Here is a 19728-nt window from a genome sequence, read left to right as displayed (position 1 = left end):
TAGCTCAGCAACACCAAAAGACCTGTGGTGGTAACTGTGGCGGATGACAGAATAATTATTTCCCTGGTGAAGAAAAACCCCTTTACAACAGTTGGCCAAATCAAGAACACTCTCCAGGAGGTAGGTGTATATGTGTCAAAGTCAACAATCAAGATAAGACTTCACAAGAGTGAATATAGAGGGTTCACCACAAGATGTAAACCATTGGTGAGCCACAAAAACAGGAAGACCAGATTAGAGTTTGCCAAACAACATCTAAAAAAGCCATTACAGTTCTGGAACAACATCCTATGGACAGATGAGACAAAGATCAGCTTGTACCAGAGTGATGGGAAGAGAAGAGTAGGGAGAAGGAAAGGAACTGCTCATGATCCAAAACATTCCACCTCATCAGTGAAGCATGGTGGTGGTAGTGTCATGGCATGGGCATGTATGGCTGCCAATGGAACTGGTTCCCTTGTATTTATTGATGATGTGACTGCTGACAAAAGCAGCAGAATGAATTCTAAAAGTGTTTCGGGCAATATTATATGCTCATATTCAGGCAAATGCTTCAGAACTCATTGAATCCAATTGAGCATGCATTTCACTTGATGAAGACAAAACTAAAGGGAAAATGCCCCAAGAACAAGCAGGAACTGAAGACATTTGCAGTAGAGGCCTGGCAGAGCATCACCAGGGATGAAACCTAGCGTCTGGTGATGTCTATGCATTCCAGACTTCAGGCTGTAATTGCCTGCAAAGGATTTGCAACAAAGTATTAAAAAGTGAAAGTTAGATTTAGGATTGTTTAGTTTGTCCCATTACTTTTGGCCCCTTAAAAAGTGGGAGGCACATATAGAAACCGTTGTAATTCCTACACCGTTCACCTGATTTGGATGTAATTAAACTCAAATTAAATCTGAAAGTCTGCAGTTAAATCACATCTTGTTTGTTCCATTTCAAAGCCATTGTGGTGGTGAATGGAGGCCAAAATATGAAAATTCTGTCAATGTCCCAATACTTATGCACCTGACTGTATGTACCAAATGTCAGCAACAACCCATGCAATCCACACATGCAAAGAAATCAAACCATAGATGTCCATAATTTAAGTTAAGTGTAATAATGTGAAATGACACAGGGAAAAAGGGAGGTGCAAACACCCCAGCTGAAATCTATCAGTAATTAGAAAGCAATCCTGCCCTTTGTCAGTGCAAATTAATATAAGTTGCTTCAGTCCCAACTGATGGCCTATAAAAAGGTGTCTCATTACCAAAGTGTCACACAAAAAACATCTCATGATGGGTAAAAGCAAACAGCTCTCTCAAGACCTTTGCAATCTTATTGTTGCAAAACATACTGATGGCTTTGGTTACAGAAGGATTTCTAAATTTCTGAATGTTCCAGTGAGCACTGTTGGGGCCAAAATCTGGATGTAGAAAAAACATGTGACCACACACACATACATACTATATAATATCTATATATATATGAATATAAATATATATATATAATATATATATATATATATATATATATATATATATATATGTATGGTCCTGTGCTACTCTTCTAGAGTTGATCATCTTTTTTTGCCGAAAATGTCTAAGTCGCAATGTGATGTGACTAGGACATACCAGCAGACCGTGCAGATTAATTTGATATGTGACAATTGTATATCTGTGTGCATCTGAGTCTGTATATGAGGCACACTGGAATTTGGAATGAATAAAAGCTGCGACCGCTACATTGTTCGTATACAGATTCAGAGACTCAGTTGCACGCAGATATACAAGTGTCGCATCAAATTAATCAGCACCGTCTGCTGGTGAGTCCCAGTCACTTCACAAGAGATGCAAAAAAAGATGCCCCCCATGGCTGGTGTAGGAGCAGGATGCATCAAGCATTGCCTCTGAATGAAATACATCCCACCAATAACTGCATGCATAGCTGTGTTTACTAATGCCATATGCATGTACATTGGCTTCTCTGTCCTTGCACAGTCGGACAAACGGGACTACGGACCCTACGGAAGTTTACCGATTCCCTGTATACACCGGACATCTTACAGAGCGGCTAATATACAAACCGCCAGTCACTCTCTGCTGCTTTCTCAGCATTATACAGCTGATCTCATCACGGCTATACCCTATACACCAGGAAGTGATATTGCCGCATAGGAGCACCAGAAGAGGGTGCCGCACAGCGCATTTATCACTGGTCCAGGAGGTCTCTCGCTACAGGACACCCTCCGCTGGCTATTCATCTAAGTCTCCGAACGGTAACCCCACAAATCGTGACCGCTGTATGACAAGCACTTACTGGAGCTAATTTTATATACCTTATTGCTGCTGTTGAATAGACAGATGTGATTTGAGAGTTACGGCTACCTTTTGTATTATTTTATTTATTTATTATTATTTATTAACAGTTTCTTATATAGCACAGCATATTCCGTTGCGCTTTACAATTGTATACACTCGAACTTTCATTTAACTGTGATACTATTATTTGGCAGCATTGTTTCTAAAAGAGACGACATAGTTACTTGTTTGCACAGTGAAAAGGACTACAAATGTTTATCTATATTTATAGATCCGGTGTCTACAATTGCATTGATTTTACACTGTTATATATGTTTGTTTACTAAGACTCCTGGGAGCATTCATTATTTGTTTATTGTTATTTAATGAAATCATTTATTAGATATTGAAATTTATGTCTTTATTGCACAAAAATAGCAGCGCCACCTGTTTTTCCTTTTCACAGTCGGACACGCGGCTGTACACCGGGGAGGGCTTTGTAGCGCCATTTGCAAACAGTCGCGGACTGGCGACTGGCAAAAGATGCAGACATGGACAAGACTGCGTCCAACTCATAATCAGGCCCACAACATTTAGGTGCAACAAAACACAATATTAGCTGACAACATGAATACAAACAACCATCCCACAATTCACTCCACTACCTCACATCTTGGCACCTTTGGCAAATAAGCGGTTTTTGCACTGCTGAAGTCCATCCATAGCCAGTAACTGGAGACTCTATGTAGCTACAGTTATCCATGCTTGCCAACTTCTCTGCTCTTATTACCAGCAGACAAGAGGAGGGTAAGGTCCGCCTGGGAGGAGTTGGGGTGCAGCGCTACGAAATATGCATAATTTTGACTCTGCAATGTAATGAATGATTTGCTGCCATGCATCGCGGGGGTGAGGCCAAGGTGATGAAAATATCACTTCATCACACTGCCGCTCCACAGTGTTCATGGGAGAAATGGGCAGGAAAAGGAGGGAGAGCAGACAAACCTAACCCAAATTTGGAAATCTCACAGAAATTCTGTTAGAGTAGGTAACTATAGTTTTCCACTCACAGGATACACTCTTGTCTCTAAATGGCAACAACAGTCTTTACTATCTGATTATATAGGATTCTCCTTAGCTTGTCTGGCACTGGTGTATCCATAGAGAGACATTACATAGATGTGCCTGGCAGGGAAGAGACACGGAGGATCCTGGCTGGGAACTACTCAGGTACAGCCATGCAGTGTGTGGCTGCAGTAGTCAGCTGATTGGTGGATGGTGCTGGCCATTCACCAGAGTACAACAAAGGGTGGGGTTCTAATAACTTATTATATCTGGATCCCTTGCTGCTATCTGCCGCAATTCAACTCTAAAGGCCCGATGTATCAAGCAATGAAAATAGTAGACATTTTTAAAGCTGCCCGCAGCAACCAATCAGTTTCTACCTATCATTTTATAGAATGTACTTTATGAAATGATAGGTAGAAGCTGATTGGTTGCTATGGAGAACTTCTCCACTCTTAGGGGGAGATGCTTGATACACCTCCCCATAAGTGAACAGACCATCTGTTTGCCTACAAACTTTCCCAGTTCCGGCATGCCTCCTGGAGGACACAAGCTACAAGTGGGTGCATATTAAATTATAAAAACGCAAACACATATACAACTTTATGGCATCATTTATGGCAGCTTCATTAGGGCGCTGTTGGGCTAAAATGCATCGCTAGAATGGCAGTTTTGGTACTGTTAGCTAGTTATTTCCGATATCCCCTTCCCTCCCTTTGTTTGTCCATCTACTGCTGCCATAAAGAGAAGAGAAGTGCCTCGAAAATCATGTAATTGTTTTGTAGCGGAAGCTACATTTAGGGGCAGATTCAATAAAGTCTGCGATGTTAACACACCAGCAATTACAGTAGAGCCGCCTTCACTTATTTCTGCTGGTAGCTTGTAAGGCTGTAAACAGAAAGCCTTTTTTAAGCCATGGTCATTAATCAGGACTATAATAATTGAATAGCTTTCAACACTTAAGCCGCGATGTTCCAACAGAAACTCAGGACTAATTGAATTTCCACTAAGTTTTAGCTCAGCTTTGAGTGCTGTGTGTGTGTGAGTGCGTTCGTGCGCGCGCGTGTGTGTGTATATATATTTTCATCCATTCTGACTTTATGGGCACCAGATAGCAAAGGGTGTGTAGTGCTGGCCCTGTAACGCTGGCCACATGTGAAATATGTATTTTCAGCATATACTTTGAGGTTAAGTTATTTGATGATGTTAGTAATCTGGAAAGCAATGCCATGGTTGTCTCTTACAAGCATCATCACTTCATGCACTGTCTGGTTTTGAGATGAATAAGTCTATTATGTGTATCTCTATGAAGGGAATGCAGAGTACAAGTCCACATTAAAGACCATGCCCCACAATGTTACTGTATTTTGAGAGGATTACTGAATATGAATCTGGTTTACAGGAAGGCTCTGGAGAGGTGCAGCCATGGCCAAAACTTTTGAGAATGACACAAGTATTGGTTTTCACAAAAGTTTGCTGCTTCAGTGTTTTTAGTACAGAGATTGAACTGCTGAGGACTGGGGGTAAAATTATTTTGTCTGATGAATCCCAGGTTTCAGATTGTTTGGGACATCTGGAAAAACGCTCCTGGGAGGTGGTCTGAAGTGTAAGCAAACAAAAAGGCCGTCTCATGGGCATGTTATGGCAGTGTTCAGGGTGTGTCAGTGAACACCATGATTAGAGAAAGTTCAGAAGGAGACACTGCGCCGGCCTTAGGGTGTTGTAAGTGTTGATGGTCACTGCAATTGTGTGCCGATGGTGGAGTGTTTGAGTCCACAGATGAATATCCACTGTCCACAGACATTGAAAGTAGGCATCTCAGGACTCTCCATCACTCACAATCGCAGAAGGCGAAGACTAGAAATTGCAGATTATCTCAGCATGGAGTCCGAAAGAAATTGCATCCGTCCATGAATTAGCATCCACCTCTGAATCAGGCCCTAATTCATATAATTTTAACCGGGTGTGGTCTGATATGTCGACATGTTCATAATGTTGACATCCATCATGTAGACACCGAGGAAATGTCAACATGTTAGAATGTTGACATATCGTCTCTGGTGGCCCAACTGTGACTTATCTGCTCCTTACAGCTGTCGCGGCTCCAGCGATGTCTTCCAGGTCCTGGCAATCATGTGAGCGTGACTTCTGGTGCAGACATCTAATGGAATGGCGGTTCCGGTGAGTACTCTCCATTCCTACCCCTACCACTAGTACATAACCCTAACCTACCCCCCATAGCAGAATCCTAACTCTCCCACCCTGCTGCCTAACACGAATGTCGACATTTCACATGCCAACATGTCTAATGTTGACATTTTAACAATGTCGACATCATAACTGTCGACATTATGAATGTAGACATTGTTATTGTCGACCTAATGACTACATCCCATTTCAACCACACCTAAAAAGGTGTTTTAGCCTTTTGATAGCGTAGTATTTAGCAGTCCCAAACAAGATGTAAAATTAAATATCCTGGTATGAAGAATTACCAGCTAAGCCAAAGCTGTTTTAAAGCTATTAACAAAGTGATAGAGGGATTCAATCATCAAAATAATTAGATTCAAATTGTCTGGAAATGGCCTTATAACCCTTTCCAGACTGAGGAGCAGAGACAATTGCTTCTCATTGCAGAGGTCTTTCCTCCTTAACACAAACCTGACTGCTCCAGACTGAACTGCCAAAGTATCTGCTATTACGTATAAAGTTATATCGCCTTATGAAGATAAAGTAGCGTGCACTTGATTAGCAGCACCTGGTTTAAATGACCTTCTCTATGGAAGCAGTAAGGGTGTCTGTCTTTTCTCTCATAGAGGTTTGTCATGCTGGCTTCTTTGTTTTTTAAAGTATTTAAAATCTAATCTCATGTGACTTTACTTTGCTAATTGTAGGTCCATATGATTGTTATTTATGTCCTTAAATATAAAAACACTGATTGAAAAAGGGTGCACATAGTCACATGACTTTCTACACCGGAATGGCAGAATATTGCATTTCTTATATTATATATATATAAGATTTGCAGCAACCCTGTTTAAATGACTAGTAAAAAATCATCTACTAATGTAGCATTGTAGATCCTGTTTGTTAATTTTCACTATATATTGATATATTGCTTCAGTTCGATGCTATATATAGCTGTTTTATGTAGTAATTCATGTATACTTACACTTGTGGCGAAGCAATCGAAAACGAGAGCCCCGGTGATCCTGTCCTGATGCGGTCCTTTGAGTTACCGTGGAGTCAGAAAGGAGGTCCTGTCTGCGCATAAGCTGGGTCACTCCACAGGTCTGAGGGATAGCATGTTGTAGGGGAAGATTTTTTTCTCTCTGCCACTCTCTCCCTGGGTGACCAGGTGTCGTGAAGGGGAGAATAGGAAGTAGGCAGGAAGACAGGAGACTTCACTCCCATCAGGAGGCTCATTACGCCATCCTGAGATGGTGAAAATAAAATGTAGAAGTAAAATGCTGAGCTTTCCGTGCTTCTCTGAATCGCTCTCCCCATCAGTCGCATACAGATGTACAAGTGTCGAATAGAGTGGTGTCTCCAGAGGTGGGGCTGTAGCTCAGTCCAAAATACAAACAGTAGAGCCCCACCAACTGCCCTTCCAAACATCACCAGCCAGGACCCACTGGCAGTTGGTGTGGCTCCCCTATTTGAATATTTGACTGCGCTGCAGCCCCACCACAGGAGACACCACTAGTCGCATATCAAACTAATCAGTGCAGTCTCCTGGTGCGTCCTAGTTGGATTGCATTGCGACTAGGACTCAATTTCCGCCAAAAATTATGCAAAAAATAAGCTTGGCGCAAGCAGAGTTGCATGGGACCTGGCACATTGAGAGGAACTTTTTGTCGTGACTGCAGCAGCAGTGAATGAGGACACATTTTATTTATTTATTAACAGTTTCTTATATAGCGCAGCATATTCCGTTGCGCTTTACAATTGGAAACATTGATAGAACAAAACAGGGTAATAACAGACAGACATAGAGGTAAGAGGGCCCTGCTTGCAAGCTTACACATCTGTTCTTGCATTTTTACTATATTTCAAAAAAAAATTTAAGGGACCCCCGGGACCCCCCCAAATATGATGAAATTAAATCTTCAGGCTGCCCTTGGTGCAATATTAAAACATTTTTTTTTTCTGAAGCTGGGTACACACTATCACTCCCCACCGACCAAAACTATCCCATAAACAACCGATGCACAGTGAACATACTGCACAATAATAGTTTAGTTCCAAGCGATCTTCTCGGTTCAAAAACGTCTCACCGGCAGACTTCCGGCAGATCTCTGTACACACTGCACTTTTTGGACGGTGTCAAAACAACAGGACCGACGAACAGTGAATGCCCGTAGGGCCCTGGTGCTGCATATACACCAAACAATTATTCGGCCGACCTGCCAGAAATAGCCAAATTGCATTGAAAATCATATAGTGTCTACCCAGCTCCATACCTGCTGGTGTTCCTAATGTTTTACTAACCTTATGTGACTCATGTATTTTTGGGGGGTAAGAGGAGCCTTGAATCCATAGTTACTATCTACATAATGTGAAGAGGATATCATATGAGTTTTTAATCGCTTAAGCTTTTTTTTTTATTCCCAAACAAACAGCTGACAAAACTTTTTGGGAAAAAATGTACAAAGCATTCCATTAAACCACTCTCCAATTGGAAATCATTATATTTCAACAGATCCTGTCACACAGAGCATTTTCATTGCAAGCCCTACACACTTACCGATTTTTTACACGATCTGGCCGATTCCGACGCATTGAAATGACAGATCATGTAAAAAATGCCCAAATCGTGAGTCCCCACTCACAATCACGATGCGTTCCGCTTTCCCGCTGGTCGCACATCCCATCGTCAGATCTGCCGTGCTGTAGGGCAGATCTGCCTATCTAGGACACAATGCACTGGAAAAAGTCTGGATGCACGATAGATCGTTTGTAAATTGGACACTTTAAACACCAATTCATGTGCAGAGCTGCCAGGGAGGAGTTTCAAGGGAGATGTCGGATGGTGTTATGAATTCCTATTCATCTTTATACCCTAATGTCGCTATTTAGCGTTGCGTACGCACAAGAAATAATTTCTTTCCAGACTTTGATTGTGGTACCAAAGCACAAAAAGGTATTATTCACATAAAAGCATATAGTTAAACGCCTTTATCTATAACACAATTAGTGCAAAGGTTATACAAAATACAAGGTACAGTCGATACATACGCATGCGCTCTGGATCCAGATTTCCCGGCATCAACTATGAAACCTCCGCCAACAGAAAGATGACTAACTACCAGATCTAGAGTGCTTGCATATGTACCCTTGCAGAGATAAGCAATACAATAGAACGAGTTGGCATAATCCCATTGGTTCTTCCTCCTGGTTCTTCTGTTACGATACAGTTCATAGGTCAGTTTGTATTATAATAGTTCAGCCCTCCAACAGCTCTTTGTGTGTGTTTTCCCGCCGAAGAACAAGTCTAAACTGGCTAATAAACATTACATTACAGAGTACATTTCAATGCCTATCTCTCTATGATCCATAACTTGCAAAAGCATGTTGCGATTTCCTTGCCGATGGAACCGGAAGTCAAATAAACAGTGGTTTAGAATGGCACCAAACATGGTCTGCTTATCATGTACTAAACATTAGATACCAAATATATGTATTTCACAATAGACTTGATAACGTATAAAACCTCTAATATTAAACTTAATGCTTAGGGAACCTTTGTATAAGTTTTGGTATGTGTAAGTGTAAGGATATTGCGTGTAGTCGCTAATATGCGTGGTGCGTTTTATGTGCAGAGTGTTTTAATAAACAGCGCAACTGTGTGCTGTGCGTCTTGTATATTATATGTATGATTTAATGTGCGTATGGGGTATGGTAAGACTTTTAACAATATGCGGATGATTTTAATAACAGCATATTAGCATCGCACACAATGGTTTCATGCTACGACGCAAGATGGCATCGTCAGGAGCAACATAAAATGGCATCGCCCAATATTAACTTGAGATCTGGTCTCAGCCAATCATCTGGCTTCGACAGTGTGCAGATCGGTAAGTGTGTAGGCACCTTTACGCACCGCACGATGAACAAATATATCTGCCATTGGCAGTACAGCACGTTAGAAGAATTCTCCAGTTAACAAGTAGATTGGTTACAAATAACGTTTATTAATATATTGACAGTCATAAACTGGAAATCTTTTTTTTTTTTAATTGAGTGATTTTTATTGAAAGTTTTTATAACTACACCCCAACAAAAATAAAGAGTACATCATAATATTCATGGCAGACATAGAAATCACCGGAAGACAATATACTTATTACCGTACAATAATAGTAGTAAAATCAACGGCTAGAAATAGAGAAATAAACTATATATGTAGGAAAACATACAACCAATTCCACAATACGGATATTCTAGTGCATACCCAAAGGCGCCTTTCGGGTACACACACCATAAAACTGCTAGAGAACCGGTTGCATATCTGCACACTATATATCCATCCAAAAATAAATTAAAGTTGTCACAAAACAGGATATAAAAACTAAAATATACAAAGAAAACTATATCCGCCATAAAATAAAAAAAAACCTCACAATTAAAAGACAAACCCCCTTCCCTAACCCAAAACAAACCTCCCCCTATCCCCCCCGACTGTATAACCTGACCTCAACTTAGGCATACCTGGATCCCCCCCTAAAATATACTACTCTAAGTTACCCCCTAACTAAAACTATACCCTCCCCCCCAACCCAAATAAAGGATCTAAACATCGGATAACTGACTGGGGCTACTAACTAAGTGACCAAAGAACATGGCTCAGCCCATCTCCCCCGTACAAAAAAAAAAAAAAATTATGGAGTTCCACCCAAATGTAAATAGAAAGCTTTAAAGGAGACATATCTATAATCTAATTACCAAATGTCAAAACATTAGTACCAAATTATAAACTACAAAATTCTAGTCAGGCCAGGCCTCAACCTCTTGCAGGGAGATAGAGAAATAAAAAAATAAAACACCAAAACTCGCATGGAGGTAAACAAAAAAAGTACATAAAGCATGTAAAATATTTAGAAGGCACATCTTGAGACATCATTGCAAATGTAAGGACTGGAAAGCAAAGTTTTTGAGTAGCCAAAGCAGAATCTTGGGGACTGGAGATGAAAAAATAGTCAGTCTCCATCGCAACTAGAGGCACTGGAAGAGACAAAGATACTAGTACAGGAGAAGAGATGACTTTGTAAGCAGGAATCAGAGGCACATCCATAGCAACCCCCTTGTAAATCTTCTGAGGGACATAACAGGAAGGAGGATTATCCACCTGCAACTTTCCAATGTTGTCAATAAGCCTCCGGGCAGAGGCATCAATTGCTTGAAGAATCTGCTGCAGAGCACTCATACTGAAGGTGGACAGCCAGGGACAAATAATTCACTGGAACAAAAGGCTGTGCGTGTGTCTTGAGACCACGGTAAAAGAATAACAGGAGAGACAACAGGCACACATCCAGACCATGCAGCAGCCAGAGGATATAGTAACCAGGAAATCAGGATGCACCGCACTTTATCCAGTCAAAATGGCCACCGAGACTGAGGGACGCCACAAGCAATAAGCAACAGCGGGACCTGTATGAGGTAACGAAGGAGCAGAGGCACCACCAGGTTGAATGAGCCCACCAAGGATGAGGTCAGCAGCAGCACCCAAGAAGGAGCCCAGCGACGAGGCAGTAGCGGCTAGCACACTGCACACCCAGGCACCGGATCTCGCAACAGGAACCACAGAGGAGACAGACAGCGGAGCTCACTCCCAGGGCACCATAGAAGACAGCCAGCAGCCCGGACAAATCTTGCAGGTAAGGAGACTTCAGCGCACAGCCGCGGGAGCCGGGGAAGGAGTCAGGGACACCAGGGATTAGAGAGGCAGAGGACCTGGCCAGACCATTTATCCGAGAAATAGCAAGGAGACACCGCCCAGCACCAGACTCCGAGGAGACAGGAGAGGATGTCCCAACAAAATAGTCACTCCAGGGGAAGAACATCCAAGTTAGCAGGATAGAAAACAGGATCTTAACAAGAGAGCCAGGAGAATGCAACCTACGCCATGTTGCTCCAGGCCACGCCCCCCCATAAACTGCAAATCTTGATCAGTTCTAGGATACATATCTGCAGTTGTCCTGTGGAAATCCCCATAATGAAGAATAAACAACCTCTTCCATTAGCTAATATTGCCCACAAACAAGTTTGTTCCTGCAATTCAGTTCAAACACTAAACAGGATCTAATTCCAATGTGATCATTCACATGAGTTGCCAAATGGTAAAGTTTTTCTCATTAGACTTCAGGCAAAATGGCAGGATTGAATGGAGACCTACCAGCATGTGCAGCAGGTAACACACAAAGGCAAAGTCATTTTACTATTGACTGCACAGTTCAGCCATCAGAACTCCTGGCTAATTGGTACGGTATGGAATTTGCCTATTTGTTTTCAATTTGGTCATTTTTTGGGCATGCAAATAATTTTAGGGCTATATGAAATTATATTGTATCCAGTTGCCTATGTCTCAGGCTACATTACAGCATGTGACCAGCATTAATGTAACATTGGCATCAATAATGCCACTAATTAATTTGGAGATTTATGGGCAAACCTATTTTTATTTAATTTTAAATGCCACTTTGGGCCTGATTCTGAGTCAAACGCAAAAGCACATGCCTGTCTGCAACTTCTGTATGGCCTACAAACTCCTTCCCATGTGTACATCCATGCAGTCAAATGTGCAAGGACTGAGATGCTCAGTTTTACTGATTGGTGCGTCCTTATACGCCAAAATCAGTCGCACCATTGAATGTTGCACCAGCCCTATGGCAAATGCAGTTTCTCTATCGAGTATGGCATTCCATGTGAGTGTCTGGGAACACAGCCGCTTGCATTGACACTCCCATAATACGTCCACTGAACAGTCCACTACTAGTCACCTCCCAGTCACCGCCTAGGAACTCCCACCACTTTTCCACCACCCTATAAATCATTCCCAACAGCACCCTTGTAAATATGTGTAATGCGTGTGCCATAGGGGTACGCTGACATTTCTGCTCATGCACAGCTGCAAATAATAGCTCAACTACATCGGCATTAAGTGCAACTGAGAATCAGGCCCTTTTTGCTTATGTAACCTTAAATGATTTTCCTGGTGTGGACTCAACAAAATTATTTAATGTAGAACATAGAAACATGTTAAACAATATATGCAATGCATAAAAAAAATCCTAATGTATAAAAACAATCTTGCTCATTTATTCACCACAAGTGAATTAATCTCCAAAAAAATGCTAGAAAAGTCAGCATGTTTTAACTACAATAAATAGGTATGTAGTCGTCGATGGTCTGAATACCGGCACCGAAATCCCAACAGGTCGGGATCCCGGCACCAGTATCCTGACCGCCGGCATCCAAAAGGTAAGTATCGGGGTGTTAGGGAGAGGTTAGGGTTAGGTAGCGGGGTTAGGGTTAGGCATTGTGGGGGGTTAGGGTTAGGCACTGGGTAGGGAGTGGTAGGATTAGGGTGCGGGGAGGGGGAGGTTAACTTTAGGCACTAGGGGGGGGGTTTAGGCACCAGTGAGGGGGTGTTAGGTTTAGGGTGCAGGATGGAGGTGGTTAGGTTTAGGCACTAGGGAGGGGGGGGTTAGGGTAGGGGTTAGAAAAATACTTACCAATACTTGCTATGGTGTCGGGATTCTGGCTGTCAGGATGCCACTGTCTGTATTCTGACAAGCGGCATCCTGACAGCCGTGATTTCATACCCAACCCCAATAAACACTCTCATTTTAAGACTGCACCAGTAATTAAAAAGAGATGGTGCTAAAATGTGGCAATCCAAGGGAATAAGCAAAAGTGATCTCTATCTTTATTAAATATGTTACATAATCCTCAAATAAACTTACTTAATATTACAGTTGTTTAATGCAACATAAAAGACAGTTACCACACCACACAGACATGACACTGCTAAATCTAATCTCATATAAAATACAACAAATGCAGCATAACAACGTTAGAAACCTGAAGTCACAAATGTTTATTCGGAGCATGTGAATAAAATCCTTCCTTAAATGAGGAACGTCTCTTGATAAACAGAGGATTCTCCCTGATAACATCAGAAACCTTCCAGTAAATGTCCTGAACCTCTAATTAGCACCAGTATTTATTTACAAGCTACTGAAATACCCTGTTGTACAGGCTTGGCAAGGAAGGGAACGTACGGATACTATTATGATAACAAAGTCTAATGTCTAGTATTAGGTGGAGGTCACAAGGTTAATATTAATTCACTAGTATGCCCGTAGCGAACATTTCGCCAAGTTGTACCCTGAACTATACTGTACATGCTTTATTACATAGGTACACATATACTCATAAACATACACTCATATACATATAAAAACACCCACATAGATACCCCCATGTACATATTTGCACATACAGGTACATACACTCAAACATAAAAATAGAACTACACTGATATACAGAAACATATTTCCAGAAGTACCTACTATGCCAGTTGCGAGATGGCTGCAAACTTCATTTTCAGACTCAGCCCTGCCGCTGGCTCTGCCTCCTCATTTTCAGCCATGTATTCGCCAAGGGAAGCGGGGAGGAGAGAGAAGGGGAAGAAAGCTGCCGGGGAAGGACATCAGCGCTGTGACAGCCCGGGTGGATAGTCCAGTTTGGGATAATGATGGGTCACAGCGGGGTCCGGGAGAATGGCGGCTGCGCGGCTGATAAGACGTCATCTGATGACGTCAGCGCTGTGACAGCCCGGGTGGATAGTCCAGTTTGGGATAATGATGGGTCACAGCGGGGTCCGGGATAGTGGCGGCTGCGGGCAGCTGATAAGATGTCATCCGATGACGTCAGCGCTGTGACAGCCCGTCTAATTTGCATTACAATAGCTCCGACTTGTAAGGAAAGCTTATGTGGGGGCATGCCTGAAGGTGTTTGCTCGTTCAAGAACTCAGTTGCGAAATGTAATACTGTTTCCTCGTCATCCGTTACAATAGTATCCACACTACAATATTGCTCAGACTTTCCATGAAAAAAAAGAGTACATATTTGTTATTGGCAGTCAGAATAATTTTGTAATACCCCGTTTACTCCAGAGCTAAAACCCGGGTTATTGCAGGGTTAATCCAGGTTGCTTCTAGGTGTAAAAGGGGCCAGGGTTGGATTCCCCGGTCGAGTGACCCGGCAATCTAACCCAGGTAACTTGCAGTGTATAACACGGGAATGACCCATGAAACCCTGCAGTGTAAATGTCATTACCGGGTCCCGTTTACAGCACGGGGACTTCCTGGTTTCTCAGCGCTTGCAGATTATGTCATTTCTAAGCGCCCGGAGAAGTGTTCCATTGCACCCATGTGCAGTGTGAACAGCGCAGATCTGGGCACAGTAGTGGAAAAGGGGTACGTCCAGGGTCTGACCTGTGTTCCAAATCTCAGGTCAGACCCTAGACATGTGGAAAATCAGCATTAGATAGCTCAGAATCAGTTTCAAAGCTATCAACGTAGCCACGACGATTTTTAGTATTTGGTGTTTATTTTTTCAATTTTATTCAGAATTCTATAATTTATTGCTGATTGAAATCCATTGCCAAAGAATCAAATGAATATGTTAATTGGTCTTTGAGATATTCAAATTCATTGTTTTATCACATCTGTAACGGGTGACATCCAATTGTTCATGCTAATAAGCGTGAGTGCTACAAGCGCTCATTACTTATCATGCCCAAATGCACCAGGTTTAAATGAGTAAAGTGGCTAAACCTGTGCAAAATAATGGGCGCGCAAAGTAATGGGCATCCAAAAGTCTGACTTTTCGCCGATTTCTGCTCACCGCCTAAGGAGGGAGTAACCATAAATAATGGGCACTCGCTGCTTTAGCGTCCATTACCATAAGCAATTAAATAACTCCTGTCACTTTAGACGGGAGCTGAGGGATGCAGCGCAATACAATTTAATTCCCCCCTAGTGCTTTGGATGCGCTGTGCACACCCATGGGAAGACGGCATGCCACCATGTGTCGTTACCAAACCTCCGACATGTCATGTCCATGCCTCCTGTTTATACCAGACCGCAATAAGAGGTACGCATACTTCCTAACACGTTAATGGAGATTGCAAGGAGAAGTGACAAAGATTAAGGATGCGGTCTCACACACTGACCTCGGTCGTGCATGCACAATACAATATTGTGATGGGTTTTTACCATTGAACCCCCCCCCCATCAATGGCAAAACCATCGACTATTGGGAGGAGACCATCAACTGTTCCTGAACATTGATGTTGAATGGTCAAACCTAGAATGAGGCAATCGGGAGTAGTAAACAAGAGTGCAGAATAGGATTGTTGGGACTTCACAGACAGAGCATAGTGGCACATCACAGGTAAACATAAACCCTTTGTTTATTATTAGCATAGACAATGTCACACATTATTACTACTGGATAATACAATTAATTTGGCTGGAAAACAGTTCTTAAAGATTGCAACCAGAGGAATCACAACACATCACAGCTACTGACATTTCCATGCCCTGACCTACAGCACAATCATTTGTATAGAAAAAAGGGGGCCATAGTCTTCACACCAACAGCATAAAAAAAACAATAGTGTCACTGCGAAACATGGTTTTGAAAAACAGGGAGGCCAGTAAGGACCTGCCAATCACAAAGTCATTGGAGGATCGTACAGTAGACTTGTTGTTAATACTAGATAGTGGATCGAAAGCACCTCTATATCTGCTCTTTAATGGAAGAGTGCAAGGTGTTAATAATGCTTTCCAAAACTTCCAACACTTCCTTGTATTTGCCTCTGAAGGGAGTCTTCAAGCCAAACCATGCTTCTTGCAAAATAAAGTTTTCCTTTAAATAACTCAAAGGAAGAGGGTGCACTCTGAATCCACATCTGGAGGATGTTTTCATGCCACTTCCCAAATAGCTAGCAACAGTTTGCTACCGCTTCTAGATAACCTAATGCTTGCAGAATGCCCACCCCCACAGAGGCAAATGGTACTTAATTGAAATTAAATATTTAAATTAGCAAAAAAAAAAAATAAATGAAGTTGGTGACCTCATTGTTACTCCATACAAGGAAGGCATTAGATATGCAATTCCTAGTCTCTCAGCTTGGAACATCACTACTGAGCTAGCAATATACCACCTTCTGTATGTGGAATTGTGCTAAATAACTATTTCTGTAAATACGGTAAGTACATTACTGTTTCAAAGTCGTGAGCTAGCCTGAAAGCATCACACTAGAACGCTGACTATCCGGAATAATTGGGACCACAGAGGGCAGTTTGCATAATCAGTTTTTTCAGATAATTGGAACATGTATTAAACTATGTACTTTATGTATGTTGTTTTTTTTGGAATTTTACTATACAATTTAGTTTTTATGGGCTAATATACTATCAAATGTAGGTTCCGGTACATCATGATATACTGTATACTTCATTTTACTTGTATCCCTGATTGTAAAATATAGGAAAATAGGTATTATCCAAGACATCAATACCTGCATAAAAGGTACAATACTGCAGCAAAAGTAGTTTTATAAAGGTCACAGAACTACTCTGATGGCTAACATCACATGATTCTTGACAAAGGTAAGTAAAAACAATATTGTGGCTTTAAAGTTAAACATATCATGGATATTTATTAAAAAAAAAAAAAAAAAAATACACCTCTTGGGGACCGCAATAAACATTATAATTTTGTATTTATCCTCCATTTCAGATATGAGCCTGAGGCCTGTAAAAACTCCACATTAACAAACTGATGTAAGATTATCTATTAGGGAACATAAGCCAGCATAGTGAAAGGAGGCTTTCATCATTTAAGTCTGAGGTACATTCTTGCTATACATTAAATAGAACAGCTTGTACTCTGTGTGCATGCATTTATAGCAGAGATTGCATCAGAACGTTATTTGAAATAAAAAACAACACTGTATATTATAATGTGGAACACGTAAGGTTTCTTTTACTTAAAATCCAGTCACGAACCATAGGTTGGTTTATTAACACCATATGGTGGAACGCTGTAAATAAGGCAGATTTTGTTAGGTTTTTTTTTTGTCACTTCCCTGGGTTGCTAAGGGAGACACAGTTTTCTATTTTTATCTCCTAAAGACTCATCCACACAGAGATAGGCTCTCAGAAAGTCAGATGCAATTAACAGGACACATACAATGGGGGAGCAAAGGTTACAAGACACAAATCAACTAGCACAAATCATAAAATAAAATCTGCCTTTTAACCACAGTGTAAAATGCATATTTAATATTATATTTCTAATATGGTCCTTTTGTGGTGGAAAAATGCAGAACAGCAACATCATGTCCTCTGCAGAACAGCACCAAGATACCCAATCCAGCAACCTGTTTAATAATGCAGCTGTTATCAGATAGCTCTCCATGAAGACTTGGCAAACAGGAGGGAGCTGAGGAGGTCACCTTTGGAGGTGTAACCCATAGGCAGGCAATGAAGGACTGCAGACACACTGCAGCCTCTAATACAAATTCAACATCTGTCCCAGCAGCAAACCAGTATCATGGTTTTGCAGCACCTAGTAACCCTTTTATGCAGGGCTATCATCAATAAGTCTCCATTTTATAAACACTGTTGTTATGTTTGACACATTCTGACAGAATGCCATAGATAACACAAGGCATTGCACCATACCAGAAGACACAAACATTGGGGTGGTGCTTCTCGCTTGTGTTGTGTGACAGCTCATTTTTATTAAAATCATTTATTTACAAATTAACCAACCGAGTCTCACTGCAGAACACCATGCAAAATAAATGACTGGTTTTAGGAGCCCAGGCAGAAAGAGCTATGAAACACTCTAGTACATATTATACAATATGAAGACCTCAATCTCATTGAAAGTGAACTACCCTTAAAAATTGATCCTGTAACAATTAAATGCATAGGATAGGGTTACACCCTGATAAGACTAGGGAAAACAATACATCCTTAGGGAATTTGAAAGGGAAAATGTAAATAATAATCTTATCATTGATTATACATGTATGTATATACGAAGCAATACAGATCACAATAAGGTAAGTGTACATATAATGGAGCGCTTATAACAATACATAGGAAACAACATATTATCAATATGGTGCTAACATTAGCTAGGTGAGTTCCTGTATGTATTAACCATGTGTCTCCCGGAGCCATGTAAGTGACGCCTGTGCTGCAGCCAGATAAAGACCTGGGCATCAGTGTCACCACTGGCAGCAGACATTACATTATATACAGCATATAACCCAGACCCCATTCAGGGCACACTGCATGACAGGCGGCAGCACACCCTTGTGCAAGCAGATCTGGGAATGTAGGGATTGCAGCCCTTACCTGGGTGGCTTTGTGGAACTGTTTTTTCAGCCCCGCTACAGACATGGTGGACAATGGCCAGGCGGCTGCAGGACACCACTAGGAAGAATGAGGGGATGGTTAGTGTGTGGGATCAGCTAGACAGATGGCTGCTGCTGCTAGAGGAGGACTGCAGGGGAATTTCTCCTCTCCACACTCAGATCTCTGTAATCCTCCAGTGATGGTGTTATCAGATGCATGCCCTAATGCAGGAACACCCTGACGTCAGGATACACCAAAGCCAGCCTATTAAGGGGCACGTAGCATTCATTTCCTGCCCCCTTCCGATTTCCAGCTATCCGCCTGCAAACAGCAAAGCATGCAGCACTGTGCCGCCGCCGCCGGGTCACACACAGTCCCAGCTGCACTGTGGAGGTGTGACGTGGGATTGTACTAGCACAATGTAGCTCATTCATTTATTCAGTAATACCAAATTAGCAACTCCGAAGACTGAATATATAACTTATCATTAAACAGACACCTTAATGAGGAATAAAGGGTTTTCAAAAATATGTTTGTTTCTTGTCCCATGTCAGGGGTTTCTCGATCTGAATAACAGTATACCTGACTTGTTTATGTTTTGGTACATACACCTACAGTATTTATGTTTTTATGCTGCAGAACAAGCTAACATGTTGTGTATTGATTGATGTAATAGAGCAGTGGAAGAAAAAGTCACATATTTACATTAATGTTGGTAAATGCAGAAAATATATATATATCAAGTTTGTATTCTGGAGAATTATGTATGCCTGCAATACCTGCTGTAGATGCTGCGAGTTATAATTTTTATTTTGTTACTTTGGGGTCTATTCATAATTATGTTATTTATCGGGGTCCAAACAGACCCCGATAATTAACATACTAACTCGACGTGAGCGCCGGAGAAATTCATTATTGCTACGGCGCGCAGACAG

The 19728-nt window shown here is 41.6% G+C and overlaps 1 protein-coding gene across 1 annotated transcript in view; it reads right to left on the bottom strand.

The window, feature by feature from the left end:
* SH3GL2 (SH3 domain containing GRB2 like 2, endophilin A1) overlaps window positions 1-19091 on the bottom strand; it is a 173829-nt gene extending 154738 nt beyond the window's left edge. The window contains exon 1 of the mRNA XM_088457317.1: window positions 18794-19091. Coding sequence (XP_088313443.1) covers window positions 18794-18838 — 45 coding nt within the window. The 5' untranslated portion in view covers window positions 18839-19091. The remainder of the gene's footprint in view (window positions 1-18793) is intronic.
* Between the last annotated feature and the right edge of the window lie 637 nt (window positions 19092-19728).

This window comes from Taudactylus pleione, unplaced genomic scaffold (assembly GCF_031769625.1).
Source record: "Taudactylus pleione unplaced genomic scaffold, aTauple2 ptg000757l, whole genome shotgun sequence".
In the NCBI taxonomy this organism is placed as follows: Eukaryota; Metazoa; Chordata; class Amphibia; order Anura; family Myobatrachidae; genus Taudactylus; species Taudactylus pleione.
The sequence above is the reverse complement of the archived record's forward strand: the minus strand, read 5'-3'. Positions and strand labels throughout refer to the sequence as shown.